The sequence below is a fragment of the Pelophylax lessonae genome, assembly GCF_965119305.1.
Source record: "Pelophylax lessonae genome assembly, chromosome: 3".
NCBI lineage: Eukaryota > Metazoa > Chordata > Amphibia > Anura > Ranidae > Pelophylax > Pelophylax lessonae.
The window spans coordinates 278,602,156-278,618,065 of record NC_138770.1 but is presented as its reverse complement, the minus strand read 5'-3'; the positions used below and the strand labels follow the sequence as shown (position 1 = coordinate 278,618,065).

Sequence of the window (15,910 nt, the reverse complement as noted above, 5' to 3'; positions counted from 1 at the left end):
AAAGTTTATCTGCACCTAAATTGTTTGTGTTCATTTTGAATAGAGCAGGGAATAGTTAAAAACCATGTCATGGTTTAATGGAGAGACTTCTCTTCACTTCCTGTTCCATAGACACAATAGAAAGTAAAAAAACTCTAAAAAGTGAGGGAAATCCCCTCTCAGAAAATTGTCACAAGAACCCCCACTGGAATGTGTTCCCGTTTCTGGTGAGAACCCAAAATTTTAGATTTTCCCTCAGTTTCACTACTGGAAACGATAAACAACTCTATAGCGGGGACAGACTGCAATAAAAACCTCACAGGGGTAATCTTTTCTTACGAATTTCAATAGTAAGAAAAAAGGGTTTGATGCACTCTAAAAGATAACAATGCATTTGTGGCTCATGTGGTTGTGATGTGAAGACTCACTTAATGCCGGCAGACTTTGCTTGGAGAGCGCTGCTCCAGAAGTCATCCACATTGTCAGGCTCAGAGAAGGCTTGAAGACAGGCACTAAAGGGAATCTTGGCACGCACAAGTTCCGGTGGCGGCCTTTTTGCACTTTCTGCTTCTCTTCTTTTTAAATCATAAGCAATCAGTTCATCTGAAGAAAAAATATTGCCATTTATGAATGTTGAAAAAGGTACAAGTATGTCCCCATTTTCTGCAGGAAATATAAACATCCAGACTTAATGCTAAAACAAAGTACTGTATCTTGGAGATCCTTCATTTTTCTGAACTAACTTAATCATATACCCTTCTTCTAAAGAAAATTAACCATCTATGGTCTTCCTACCTTTGTTTGTTGCAGCCTCCATGGCCACAGGTAATTGCATTATATGATCCACTCTCTCTGTGTAGCGCACTTTCCGTGACTGACAACATTGTGTACGTTCTTCCACCAAAAACCTGAAGACATCACTGGGATTTTCCAAGCCTGTGCTATTTCTCTATAAAGCAAAAAAGCAGATCATCTAATAACAACTCAGATAAACTTAATGGACAATTGGTAGAGAAAAGGACCTGAGAAACACTAAATTCATCAGCAGGCAAGGAAGGAACCATCTGTAAGTTTTTTTTTTTAATAACACTTCTAAACACTCTTGTAAATATAGATTGTCATTCACAGTACGAAAGAAGGAAATTGCCACCAGAATATAGAAACATCAGGCTGGGAAAAATGCAGTATGCATATTCTATATCAAGTAAAATGCATTTATCATACTTTGTTAACACCCCCCCTAAAGTGATCGTACTTTATTATTTTCATATATTTTTCTATAGAAAATGAATGCACCACAAGTAAATTCAAGAAAACATTGTAAATACCTCTACAAGATTAATAAGGTGCAGGAAGAATTCTTGTGCATCTTGTTGCCTATTTGAAGAGAATTCTGGATGGTCTTTACTTATCAGTGCTTTGAACATGCGAGTTGTAATTCCCTTTGGCTGGGGAATGAAAAAAATAGAAGAAAAAAAAAAAAATGAAAAAAAATAAATAAATAAAAAAGTTATAATATTAGAACATACCAGAAAAAAAAATATCAAAGCCAAAATGTGATGACAAAAATAATGACCCTTGCATTTCAGCTTCTCCACCACACCCCCCAACTCAAATTACATCCGTGTGAAATGCATTTTTTTATACGCAGGTACTATTACAAGCAATTTACTTACCTTGTCCCTTGCTCCCCAAGCAGCTGGTACTTTCCTCTTCTCTCCAGTGCTCTGGGTTGTGGATGACCCCAGGCTGCCCTCATTTACAATGCAGGACTGTTGGTCACATTGTACATAATATTGTACATAATACAGTTGTTCTTTCATAATGCAATATTGTTCTAATACAATACTGCTCTTTCCTGGTTCTCCTCTTACCTATTCTCAGCGCACTTTCAGTGACACATACAACACCATCTACTCCGCTCCTTGTCCTCTTTCTGTTAGGGTACCCAATTTCTCTGTCCTTGGGCCCCTCCTATTCTCTCTCTATACCTCTTCCCTGGGCCAGTTGATAACCTCCCATTGCTTCCAATACCACCTCTATGCTGACGACACCCAGATCTATCTCTCGACTCCTCAACTTACCCCCTCAATCTCCTCCTATATCACAAACTTACTGAGCGACATATCAGTATGGATAAGATAGTTGAATCCCGTCACTCAGTACCCAGTGCGAGTGGCCATCATCCCGATAATTAGATACAAAAAGGGGTACCCCCAATGGTTTGGGACTTTGTGTGCCACTAATGCACTGAAAAAATTAGACAGAAAAGTATAAAAAATATATAAATGTTATTACATGGAAAGAATCAACAACATTAACATTGACAATTTGTATACATCCAGCAGCCGGCTGGATATACAAAGAATTAAAATTGCATGCAATAACAGACCAGTTTCTGTACAGAAGACTCCTAGGAACCGCAGGTGGAGAGAACCGGAACAGACCCTACGCATTTCGGGTGTAGCACCCTTCTTCAGGGGTCAACCTAAGTTCAATAACCTAATTGTACCAAAGGAAGTCCTTCTATAGAGATAACTGGGCTGTCAATTAAAACGGTATACAACCGAAAGAAGAATGCCAGGTCTCACATAAACATAGTTTACAGGGGAAGAGAGCAAGTATAGGAATTGGCTGGTAGACAGCAGGACTGTGGGCGCCACAGTGATCCACAGTTGGTCCTAAACGGTCCTTAATGGGCATCTAGGTCAGTATGAAATACCTGCCCTGGCTGCGTATTTCCCGTGGCTAGAGGTCAGCAAAGTGTGAAGGGAGTATTAGTCCAAGACGTGGGGTATGCCTGCGTCTTTCCTGTATGAGAGATGGCAGCCTCTTCTTTTCTTCACAAAAGTGAAGTTACCCTTTAAATACATGTGAAAATACTATGCGTGTACAATAAAAACTAAAATAACCTAAGAATAACATAACACAACCCAAACTTAAAGAGGACACATTTGGGCTGCCATACATTATACAATTTTCTTGTACAATGTTCCTTTAGATTTACCAAAACAATAAACACTTCCAATTGGTATGCAATAAGCCAGGCTCTTGTACTTCATAGCGGAAGGTAAATCTAAAAGGGAATTGAATAATAATATTGTATAATGTATTGCCAGCTTTAGACTACATAACAACTCTAATACGTAAAACTGATACCTTTGTTTATCCCATGCCCCACGCAGAGCAGTACTCCAGTGTTGTATTTTCCCTGACAAACCCATGGCATTTGGTGAAACCTGTTGGGTCTTTGTACCATTTGATTTTTTTTTTTTTTTGTGTGTGTAGCTCCATCTGAAGCTTGCTACAAGAGTAAGTATCTTTTTTTCCAAACAAAATTTGTGTTGCTAATGTCAACATAACTGCATCAGATTATCAGGACATCTGAGCACTTCCAACTTACTGTGCTATAAATACTTAGAGGACAAGAATTTGACTACTACTGCAATGTGGGGGTTGTTTTACCTTTAATGATGTTTCATGATTCATACATAATTGCCATGTGGTCAGCATTCTATATAGTATAATGTTTAATTGATTCATCCAAGTAGCATTATACACAAAGGGGACTAAATACTAGGGATGCACCGATTCGATATTAGGATCGGATATCAGCGCCGATACTGCCACAATAGCTGGATCGGGGGATCGGAAAATTAACCGATCCATGGGCCGATCCGATTTTGAAGAGTCCCGGCTCAGCCATCCCTTACTTGCACGGTGCCGCCAATCTGGTTTTGCTGAGTCCCGGCTCAGCTGTCCCTTACTTGGTGTAGTAGTATGGGATGGGAGCCGCTACTTCCTGTATAGGTCCGGCTCACAGGCGGAGTGATATCAGATGCACTCCGCCTGTGAATGGAGGAGCCATACACAATGCAGCGGCTTTGCTCTGTACTGCAGCCGCATGCATACTGTGTATGTGTGTAGTTCCGGATCGGTATCGGCAGATACACAATGCCAGATATCGGTATCGGGACAAGAAAAGTCGGATCGGTGCACCCCTACTAAAAACTGTGGTTTATTTTATCTTACAGTTCTAAAATGTAAAATCATACTAGCAAATCTGTACAAAATAAACTCGGCAACACAGAAAAACTAAACAGACCTAAAAAAGGATTACAGATCAGAAAAATTATTTATTTTGGGTCCCAGCTGACAAGTAACACTATTTGACCCCTGTATTTTTCCAGGCTGCTCCTACTTTATGAACCAGTATTTCAACAAACAAGAGAAAATTTGCCCATAGCACCTAAACCTGAATTCTGACCACAAAAAATGTATTTAAATTCATTTTTATATGCACTGAATGTTTTAGCACTCTCTAGAGGTTGCTACGGGTTCCTTGAACAACTAGCAATTTCTGCTTCTCAGATAAGTTCCCACTGACACCAGTGACCTTTTTATGTATCTGTAAGGTGGTAATTCTTTCCAATGTTCACAAGTGTAAGGAGTATTCTTCCCATTGACTAAAACACTACTTTTACCACGAGTTGTAGATATAGTCATTTTTAGCAGGAGTTCCCTAAGACTGGAAAGCTATTTCAAGGGTTCCTATGTGTTGAAAAGGTTGAGAAAGGCTGTTTTAGCAGATCCTGATATTACCATATAAAAGTAGAAATGACGGACGGCATCACTGTTCTGCACATAACTTGTATAGAGAGCAGCGTTATGGGTGGGACCCAGCAGGTCCTCCCACTACTGACTGCCTGCAGATAAATACAGGAGAGGGCGGCTACAAGATCAACAATGGGAGAGAGAGAAGCAGTGACTGGTCTCTGTCCCATGTGCAGGGATTTAGGTTATAGAGCTCAGTAAACAAGCTGTTTGAAGCAAAAAAATAACTTTATCAACTAAACATGAACTAGCAACAACCAGACAAGACCTTTAATGTTCTAATCTACCCCTAAAAAGTGACCACAGGAGTCTGACTGCATTCTGTGGACAACACTTGCCACTGCCTTCAAATTCATTTTTACAGATAAGCCCCATGGAGAGACTACAATTAGATTTAAATCCAGCTGCCTCTCATTTATCAAAGTATATGTGACAGTGTTTAAGCATCAGACAAAAACCACTTTGCTCAGAACAGTGGAAACATCTATCAGGTGCACAGGCTGCGGTGATCTCTCCAAACACCATAGGATACAATACCAAGCAAAATACAACTCTGTTTAAATCTTCCAATTCTTTATTGTCACCCCTCAGTGATTAAAAACAAGGTGGCTAATGCATTTCGGCGATGGGCCCTGATCACCAAGGTGATCTTTATGCACATGGCCGTAGAGAAGAGTAAAGCGTGCACAGCCTGCATAATCACTTTACCCAGACCCGCTGTTGCCGCATACAATCGCACAATGAGATCAAGTCGAAGATGTAGCTGCATGCAGTTATGCAATGGGGGTTGCGTAAAGCAAAGCACCCACACGGATGCATGCTCCGTGAAGACAGTGTGTATTGGAAGCATACGTTCATGCACATGCAGGTGCTTTACACAACCCCCAGTGCAGAACCATGTACAGCTACAGTTTCAAGTCATCTCAATGGGCAGCAGTGGGTCAGTGATCACGTAGGCTCTGCACACTGTACGGCCACTGTGTGCATGAGGTTTTATTCTGTCGCTGTGCTGCTAGAACACAGATTGGAGAATTTTTAATAAAGCTAATTTGTTCATGCATATCTGTGCAGCTACTCCTGTTTATCCCGGCCTTGCTGTGCGAAAAAATTGGTTAATGTCTCCAACTAGTTTAAATAGATGCAAATGAATCTGAAACAATAGAAGACTGATTAGAAAACAAAACAAACCCCCAAATTAGGACTTTATAGGCAACTTGGACCACAAGGAATTATAGAAAATCTATATTTTATTACACATAGAAATCATAAAAAAAGTTTTTCCACATAAATAGACACCGTTAAAAACATATACTGTAATCACGTCTGAACAGAATTCAGGGGCTCACCTATTCATCACCATCAAATGAAACGTGCAATAATTGGCCATGTTGGCCCGAATTCTGTTCAGACGTGAATATATGTTTTTAACTGTGTCTATTTATGTGGAAAAGTTTATTTTTTTCTATGTATAATAAAATATACATTTTTTTATAAATCATTGTGGTCCAAGTTGTCCATAAAGTCTGAATTTTGGGGTTTGTTTCGTTTTCTAGTTAGAATATACGGATGTGACAAAGGAGTGATTTCAGTAAGTAAGACTGATCCTTCAGTGACGTTAACAGTATGCTACATAAAAAGTCAGCTCCTTGAAAACTAATATTTGGGTTTTACATTCTGGCAAGCCCAGTGTTCAAATGTCAAGGGGATGCCCTACTTCTGAATCCCCAGCTTCATCCACCTGTGATGGTATTTTTCTCGCTTTTCGATTCTTTTATTTTAAAATCATGCAGCACCATGAACAAGACTTTGCTCATCCAAGAGCAATTAACATTTGTGGTGAAGGCAGTACTGTAGCTAGATCTTACTTCTGGACTGGGTGACTGAGCCCAGCACATCCTACGCAGAAATAAAATTGGGTACACACATAAACGAAAATAATCTAACAGATTCCCCCTATGCACGCTACACAAATGGAAGAATCTCACCACTGTAGTAATTGTATTTTGATAGCTTCAGCCGGCACCTGTCATAATACCACAACAGCGGTAGCATCTGATTGGATGCAGTATTTGTCTGGCTGGCAATCTTCTACCTGATTCTTTCGATTTGTAATTTAAAGGGTGTTGGACAGACCAGCAGGGCCATTCATGCAGCGAATTTCATCCAGTTCCCCAGGAGATGGCCAAACCTTAAATACCGTGTACCCCAGCTTTCAACATTAGTCTTTCAGCACTGCGGTCCTCGGTTTAAATCCCGGCCAGGGCAGTAAATGCACTGAGCTTGCGTGGTTCTCCTCTGGGTACTCCAGTTTCTTACCACACTCCAAAGACATGCTGGTAGGTTAGGTGGCTCCTGTCTACACTGGCCTTTGCATGTGTGGGTAGGAGTTAGGAAATGTAGATTGTAAGCTCCTTGGGGGCAGAGACAGATGTAAATGTACACTATGCACAGTGCCTTGAAAAAGTATTCATACACTGAAAATTCCCACATTTTGTCATGTTCCAACCAAAAACATAAATGTATTTTATTCGGAGTTTATTTGATAGACCAGCACAAAGTGGCACAAAATTGTATTCATGGTTTTCCACATTTTTTACAAATAAATATCTGAAAAGTGTGGTGTGCATTTGTTTTCAGCCCCCTTAACTATGATACCCCCAACTAAAGTCTAGTGGAACCAACTGCCTTCAGAAGTCACCTAATTAGTATATAGAGTACACCTGTGTGTAATTTAATCTCAATATAAATACAGCTGTTCTGTGAAGCCCTCAAAGATTTGTTAGAGAACCTTAGTGAACAAACAGTATCATGAAGGCCAAGGAACACACCAGACAGGTCAGGGACAAAGTTGCAGAGAAGTTTAAAAGAAGAGTTAGGTTATAAAAAAATATCCTAAGCTTTGAACATCTCACGGAGCACTGTTCAATCCATCATCAGAAAATAAAGAGAGAATGTCACAACAGCAAACCTACCAAGACATGGCCGTACTGTCCACCTACACTGATCGGCTGGGCAAGGAAAGCATTAATCAGAGAAGCAGCCAAGACAGCCCTCAAATTTTCCACTCGCCTGCTCGCATTTTGCGAGTGGAAAATTATGTAGGGTGAGCGTGGGGCTGCTCCAGGGAAGAGAGAGAGAGGAAGAGGGAAGGTGACCGATAATGACAGAGCGCGGATCATCCCACTGTAACAGCTTTAATTGTAATTGCCGGGCGCTCGCAGACACACACAGTCCCGTCTCCTAGGCCGGCTTCTTTGATAGACAGAACACCTGGCCAACCAGGACGTGTGACGTCTATCAAAGGAGCTGGGCTAGGAGGCGGGACTGTGTGTCGGCGAGCGCCCGGCAATTACAATTAAAGCTGTTACAGTGGGATGATTCGCGCTCTGTCATCCGGCCAGCAGTGGCATACCAATGGGGGGTGTCAAGCCGGTACTCACGCCGATCATCTCCTCTCGGTCATCAGCTGCTCCTGGGGGCTGGAAGAAGGTGAGTGCCCGAGGATTGAGCAGCCTCCCTGTGTGACTGGATAGGAGGAGCGGTGGGGGGGCTGCATATAGAGGAATTGATCTTTCCATATTCCTCCTGCAGCCTCTGGATGCCTGATTCTCCTCTCTGCAGGCATTCAGCAGTTGCAGGAGAAATATGGAAAGATCAATTCCTCTATATGCAGCCGCCCCATCCCCCTCCTATCCAACTTATTTTTTTCTTTTGCTGGCCCCCCAGTGCTGTACAGCCCCCCCTTCTCCAGCCCCTTAGTGCTCTTCAGCCCCCCTCTCTAGCCCCCCAGTGCTCTTCAGCCTCCCCCTCCAGCCCCTTAGTGCTCTTCAGCCCCCCCTCTCCAGCCCTCCCAGTGCTCTTCAACACCCCCCTCCAGCCCCCCCCCCCAATGCTCTTCAAATTCCCCCCCCCCTCTCCAGCCCCCCAGTGCTCTTCAGACTCCCCCCTCCAGACCCTTAGTGCTCTTCAGCCCCTCCAGTGCTCTTCAGCCCCCCCTCTCTAGCCCCCCCAGTGCTCTTCAGCCCTCCTAGAGCTCTTCATAAACATACAGCCAGAGCTACAATAGAAGGTTTTAGATCAAAGCCAAATCCAATTGAGAATCTGTGGCAAGATTTGAAATTTACTGTTCACAGATGTTCTCCATCCAATCTGACAGAGCTTGAGCAATTTTGTAAAGAACAGAAAAAAATGTCATTCTAGATATGCAAAGCTGGTAGAGACATACTGTACCTAAGAAGACTTGCAACTGTATATGCAGCGAAAGGTGGTTCTACACAGTATTGACTCAGGGGGGATGAACACAAATGCATGCAACACTTTTCAGAAATGCATTTGTAAAAGTTTGAAAATCATTTATAATTTTCCTTCGACTTCACAATTATGCGCCACTTTGTGTTGGTCTATCACTTAAAATCCCAATAAAATACATTTACGTTTTTGGTTGTAACTCAACAAAACATTGAAAATTTCAGGGGGAATGAATACTTTTTCAATGCACTGTAAAAAAACAGCAGCAATAAAAAGTGTATGGATCCGGATAAGAACTATAAAATGCATGAGGCATTTTCCTCTAATGCGGGTAAAAGGTGAATATTATGAATCTGTGTTAGCTGCAGTTTCTCTGGAAATAAACAGGTTAAATGAACTTTCCCTGCCTCCTACAGAACACAGTTGTGTTATCAATACTAAAGACATTAATAGCACATTGACGGAGGAAGAAGGGGAATGCAAGGCATATCACTCACCAACTGTGTCCTAGAATGGCCTCTCGTTATATGAAAAGAGCAAATCGGGATTTAAAAATTGACAGGTTACGCATGGGAAAATCATTTAGCAGCACCTAACAGGATAAATGGGATGGCATGACAAAAACCCGAAGAAAGGAAAATGGGATATAAAAAATAAGCCACCTATGCATTAATGAAACCAGAGAGAGGAAAGGCTATTTTTGTTTATCTTCCTGCTGCCAAGAAATCTTACCCACTCCCATTCTGTGAAAGTTCATTCCTGGAGACAGAGAAGCTTCTTGAACAGGCATATCGAGTCTCTTACACTATAATGAAGCTCATTCCAATGGGCACCAACAACCCCCCCTTAGAACACTGCACAAATCAATTAGCCATGTGGCAAGATGTGAACATTTCTAATATTACTGGGATTCTCCAGGCTAGTTTTCACTGATCATCCTAAAAACACTTCATTAAGCAAGTTTTTGCCAATAGAATGTGGATTAAAGCTAAGCTCTACCTATACATGCTCTATTTTAATACCACAAGGCACTGCAATACACAGTAGTCTGAGATACGTGGATTTAATGCTTTGGGGTGCAATTGACAATGACTGGCACAGCAACAGTTTAATGTGAGTAAAAAGAATGCAAACATCTGTGTTCCGACAACACACTACACTGAAAAGCTCTGAATTTGTTCCAAGGGGCAACTAGTTACAAACATGACAGATTCTCTTTGGCTCTATGATAACATGGTCATGGTGCAACATTTTCCACTCTCCTGAAGATAAGGTCAACTACCATTCTCACATAAAATACCTTGTGTTCTTCCTTCATCACTTGTTCTATGATTTCGCATTTCACTGGAGGTTTGGAGAACTGTCCAGAGAGAAGACCATACCCAAGTTTGCCCCTATTTTGGAACACAAAAAAATAATGGCAATATTGGTCATTAGAGAGGGCTGTCAAAATGTAAAAAAAATCTTAAGATATTTATTTTTTTCCGTTTATCAGACCATGTCTAAGGGTATAGAAAAGCTCAATATATCCCTCCACCTCCACTTTTTGACTTGTATGTTCCTTTTCTTTCCTTCCTCCTCCCTCCTCAATCTAACTTTTTTTTCTTATCTTTCTCTACACCCTTTTAACCAATATGGGTATTAAACAGAATTTTAAACTCAGAGACAGGTGGTACGCTGGGTCACATGGTTTTATGTTACAATCAATACAAATACATTTATATTAGCTGATTGTAGATCAATAGTCCAGTGCACACTCACATGTGATATTGTATGGGATTGCATATGCCCTGTTAAATGGTGTGGTAACTGTAAGCATCATAGTGTCAGAGAAACCTTGCTCATATGCTTTCCACAAATTCCAGTACTTGTCCTTAGTTTCTTTCATGTCCTTGCACTGTTCAAATTATTTTAAGAAAAATAGATGCATTTGAAAATGTAGAAAAACAAAGCAATGCATACGTGGGGCATCTATAACATGTCAGCAGGTTGAATACTGGGCAGTTCTGCATTTTACCATGAATAAGAGGTTTTGGTTAAAGGAAAAGTATGCTTTTAACATATATGTTTTATTCTCACTTGTGCACGCAGTCACAAGTGACAAGGGGTACTCAGTAGTCAACAAGGGGTACTCGTTTTAGCAATCGAGAATTTCAGGAAGAATCCTATTAGCCTAATGTGTTTAAACCATTTCCTGGCCTCCACTATAAAGAGCTGAGGGAAGAGATGAACTGCTCATATGAGTCCTTCTTTCTTCTTCCCTTTTGCTCCCTCTAGTGGAAGTTAGGAGCAACTGCTGCAAGAGAAGTACAATGTAATCCTGTTGATGCCAGTCTGGTAGCTCCTGAATGAATCTTTTAGGCTAGCTATACATTATACAATTGTCTTGTACAATTTTCCTTTAGATTTACTAAAACCATATAATATGATGTCAAACGTAAACACTTTCAAACTGTATGCAATCGGGCAGGCCCTTGCACTACATGGTTGAAGGTAAATCTAAAGGAATTTGAGTATAAAAATTGTATATTGTATGGCCAGCCTGAAGGGACAAGTAAGAATAAAGTATACATCTGTGCAGAAAGTGCATAAAATGCACAAAGAGTACACAGCAGAGTCAGGAGAAACTGCTCAGTTTTCATTCTATTTAATACGTTTAATAAATGTCACTGTCTTATACTATTACAACCGACATTGCTATTTCCTTTAAAGCTGAAGTTGTTTTTTGTTTCGTTTTTTGGATGGGGGGGTTGAACAGCATCAAACACCTTAGTTATATGTAATGGTGTGTATAGCAGTAGGCTGCTGTTTCTTAAAAAATGTATTCAAAGCCTCCTTCAAAGTCACTGGATTCTGTCCTGAAAAGCTGTCTTCTGGTGCGGTGAAGGTTAATAGCCTCTGCTGCTGGAAAAAGTTGCGCTGCTCGCATGTCCCCTACTGCTGCTTTTTGTAAAACTTTTCTATTCAGTGCCTCCTTCAGAGCCACTGGATACTGTCCTGATTGGCTGTCTTCTGGAGCTGTGAAGGTTATTTGCAACCCCTGCTTCTGAGGAAAGTTGCACCACTCGCCCGCCCCGCCCCCTACTGCTGCTTTTTGCAAAAATTTTCTATTTAGTGCCTCCTTCAAAGCCACCAGATCCTGTCCTAAACCGCTGTCTTCTGGAGCTGTGAAGGTTATTAACCACCTCTGCTGCTAGGGAAAGTTGAACTGCTCACCCACCCCCCACTGCCCTCTCTAAATGTTACAGGACTACTAGTAATCTTGTCTACAATGCATCCTGTTCGGTGCTGTATTCCCATCCCCCCAAAAAATAAGCTTCAGCTTTAATTTTGTAAAACCTAATTACTACTGCTATAGTTAAAGAACTAATGGTATTAGCATATCGCTCATATTACAACTAATGAACTGAACAAATTGTATTTAAATATTGTTAAACATACAGCATTACATTCATTTTTAATAGAGTTTTGGATTGATTTAACTTAAAAAAATTTTAAAAAATTTCAATAAAAATATGATTAAAAAAAAAAAAAAGATTAATTTACAAAATGTTGAACTGCTACGCTGAACACAATATCTAAAACAAGATATATCCATGCGAGATAAAACTGTGAAAGTACTACAACAATAAGAATCAGTTTCATACAGCTCTGACTTATTGCTTTACCCTTTGCACTTGAAGCAGAACTAAAGTGGGTAAAAATGGCAGCAGGTACTTTTTTTTTTTTTTTTTGGGTAAAAGAAACTTTGTCTCATCTGCCCAACAAGCTAATTTCCAGTTTGCAAGATGGAGATGTAAAATGCAGCCAAAGAAAGATGCCGGACAAACAGTGAAGGAGAAGATCGCAGCAGTGGCAAAGGGGAACACAAATCTGTTAACACTGGAGGAGAGTAAACTAGAAGGTCAGTCCACACAGTGGGAGCACTTGCCACTATAGCAAGATACAGCATCTTTTCCCCCCTCAAATTAAGCTTTGAAGTAAACAAGTGTGCTTTAGTTCAGCATATATCCCCCAGCAGGGCTGCTGTTAGAAATCATGGGGCCACGTACAGCCTACCTGACCGGGTAAGAGGACCTGAGCCCACCCCCCCAGCCTGCAGGCAGCCAGTAGAGTAAAAGGAGGTGTCATGCACAGTGCACTTTGAAGAAATTAGGGTGTGACAAAATTGCTCTAAACAGTGGAAGGGGTTTAAAACTTGGACAAGGATCAAATATACGCACAGGAACCAAATATGCGTATAGAACATCCAAAATGCAGGTGTCCAGAACATATACTGCAAAGTCTTCAGGAGTCAGGGTTCAGGGGTGTGTAATTTACATAGCGCAGGGGTTGGGAGTGTGCACTGTGCATAATTTAGGGGTCAGAAGTGGGTAACGTACATAGCGCAGGGGTCAAGAGTATGTAATGTATAGAGTACAGGGGTCAGGATAAAGATAAACAGTAATTGGCACACTGTGAGCTGGATGGTAAAAGCATAGGCTGAATATAGAGTGTGTTAAGTAAAGTTTACATGTTAAAATGTCAGTCTCTGGTATAGTTGCTGCGGTACTCTGCAGGGGTAAAAGAATGGAAGAAAGAGCAGTGCCATCTAAGAGCAGTAATAAGGTGCATTTAATACAATGTAAAGAATGGAACTCAAAAAGTGGCAGATCATCAGTGCATGTGTATATATCAGAGTTCCTCCTCTCTGGGTAAGAACGTGGTGCGGTGTGTTGTGTTGCATGGTGGCTGCTGGTCTCGGCTGCGTTGGTGGCTACCAGTACTTCCTGTGACGTCAGCGGCTTCCCTTGAGTGTACCCGAGTTCCAGGAAGCGCTGGGAGCCACCAGCACAGCTGAGACCAGCGGCCACCATACAGCACACCGCACCAAGTCAGGGGTCAGGAGTCTGCAGCCTGCTGAGTGGTTGCTAGGGGTTACATCTTCTTACACATTATGATTGTAACCCCAAAAAGACAACTTAGGTGCCACTGAGGTAGAAAGGTAAAGTCCAACTAGACTGCTGTAAGTGCAGGCAGGGACAGGGAGCCGACGTTCTAGCTTCAACAATGTCAAATGAAAAGATCCATAAGCCGCGCATCATGAAGCAGACCCATACGCATGGAGTTAGATGAATGGCAGCCTCAGCCCGAACTCCAGGCAGGTCATGCCCCCAATTTGTTTCGCTCCGCCCCTTGGAACTTAATCATGGGGATGGGAGTTCTGAGCATAAGGGGCTGCTTATAAGAGCATCCTTGGCTATCATGTGTCATGTGATAGAAATGGATGACACACAGGTGCTCAAGCAAGCAATCAAGTGGATAAAAACTGCCACAGACATCAAAACTGGTCACAAACATCAAGATTGCAATAAAGCAGATGTACTGTATATTATATATAAAAAGGAAAAATGGAAAAACGAAACTACAAAAAATTGCAAAACAGTATTGAGTTTTTCATTTAAGGTAACCGATGTAATTCATTTATAGTGACCAATGTACTTATTAAAAAAATAAATTAATTCAAAGAGAGAAAAGTGTAAGTGTAACTGCGTGTGTCAGCCTAGCGAGCATGAAAAAAAAAAATAAAATAAAGTTTACTCAGGGAAAAAAGTAAAAACAATGAATGTATATATTCACATCTGTTTAGACCAGTGGTATTTAACCAAGTCTGTGGTGGAGAATTAGAAACAAAGACACTGGGAGGAATCATGTTTGCGTGTCCTCCTGGCTACAAATCTAAAGCCTCAACCCAATATCTTATGGTACCTGTTGTCCCCGTGTAAGATAGGGTGGGGTTTAGATATGATATGTTTAATATCCTGAAACTGTAGGCTATAACCTGGGGAAAAATACAAGAGGACTGGTGGATTTAGGATGGCGTTGTGTGAATAAATCAGTCCTAGATAATTTCTTAGCATATAGGCAGGACTGTAAGACATTAGGTTTTTTAAAGCCGCCTTCTGTGTGTCTTGTTTCCAATGAGCTTCCATATCAAAATCATAATACATTCAATAAGGTCATGTTTACACTTGTGGTTAGAGACAGTCAAAACACGTAGTTGAGCTACGTTTTTAGCTTCAGTAATGCCCACCGAGCGTGGTCCACTCAACTGAATGGAGACTGGCCAAAACCGTGTGCAGTGCGTGCTTTTGCGGGGACCTTGTGCGGGTTTTAAACAGGCAGTGGGGAGGTGACATAACACCTCCTCACTGCCTGTCAAGTGCCCTCTGAAAAGCTATCCAAATGTAAATTGCTCTTAGGAGAGCACTACATGTGTAAATGAACTCTAAGGCTGTTTAGACAATCCAGTATTTTCTGTCAATTCAGCAAGGGCCTTGGGACAGGAACGGGACTATTTAATGTTTACCTTGGGGCAAATGAATAATCTCCAGTCTGCAGCAATTACAAAAAAACTTTTCTGGGCCACATTTGCTCAGCTGGGGGCAATGACAGAGAATGGGATATTTGATGATTTTTGGGCACAGGAGGAGTAATCCTTGTGCCATGGTCCTGATAATTAAAGTCCTGGCCACCTCTGACATATCACTGTGTCAGGCAGTCCGGGACTTTAATGTAATTGCTTGGAACTGCAGCACAAAAATTACTCCACATGTACCTGAAAATCATCAAATAGTCCCAGCGGAGTAATCCTTTAAAGTCCCAGGTTGCCCCAGTGGATTGATATACAGGAGGGGGCCAGGAGGTGACCAGAACCATGGCACAGGGATTACTCTGCCTGTGCCCAAAAAAACATTAAAATATTCCCATTCCTTACCTCAGGCCCCAACTGAATAAAAAGGGCCCAGAAATGTTTTTGCAATTGCTGCAGACCAGAAATTACTCTGGTGTCTCAAAGTAAAAAGCACTGCTCTGTAACTCACCAGGAGGCCCAGGCCCTGTACAAGAGGACCAGTGATACCCCTTTATCGAAGGCTCAGATCCCCAACATATAACTGCCCTTCCTTTGATCCCATATCAGTTTGTCCAGGGCCAGGAGCCAAATAATAGTACCCAATAACAAGATCACAGTTTACACACATCATTGATTAAAACTGAGAGAAACAAGAACACTAAGGAGTAGCCAGAA

General features: G+C 41.4%; 1 protein-coding gene across 1 annotated transcript in view; it reads right to left on the bottom strand.

Moving 5' to 3' along the window:
- Positions 1–15,910, bottom strand: part of USP13 (ubiquitin specific peptidase 13) — a 159,243-nt gene that overhangs the window by 35,744 nt on the left and 107,589 nt on the right. Inside the window, exons 10-13 of the mRNA XM_082248812.1 lie at positions 10,142–10,235; positions 1,308–1,427; positions 775–928; positions 408–582 (exon numbers count right to left, since the gene is read on the bottom strand). Coding sequence (XP_082104938.1) covers positions 408–582; positions 775–928; positions 1,308–1,427; positions 10,142–10,235 — 543 coding nt within the window. The remainder of the gene's footprint in view (positions 1–407; positions 583–774; positions 929–1,307; positions 1,428–10,141; positions 10,236–15,910) is intronic.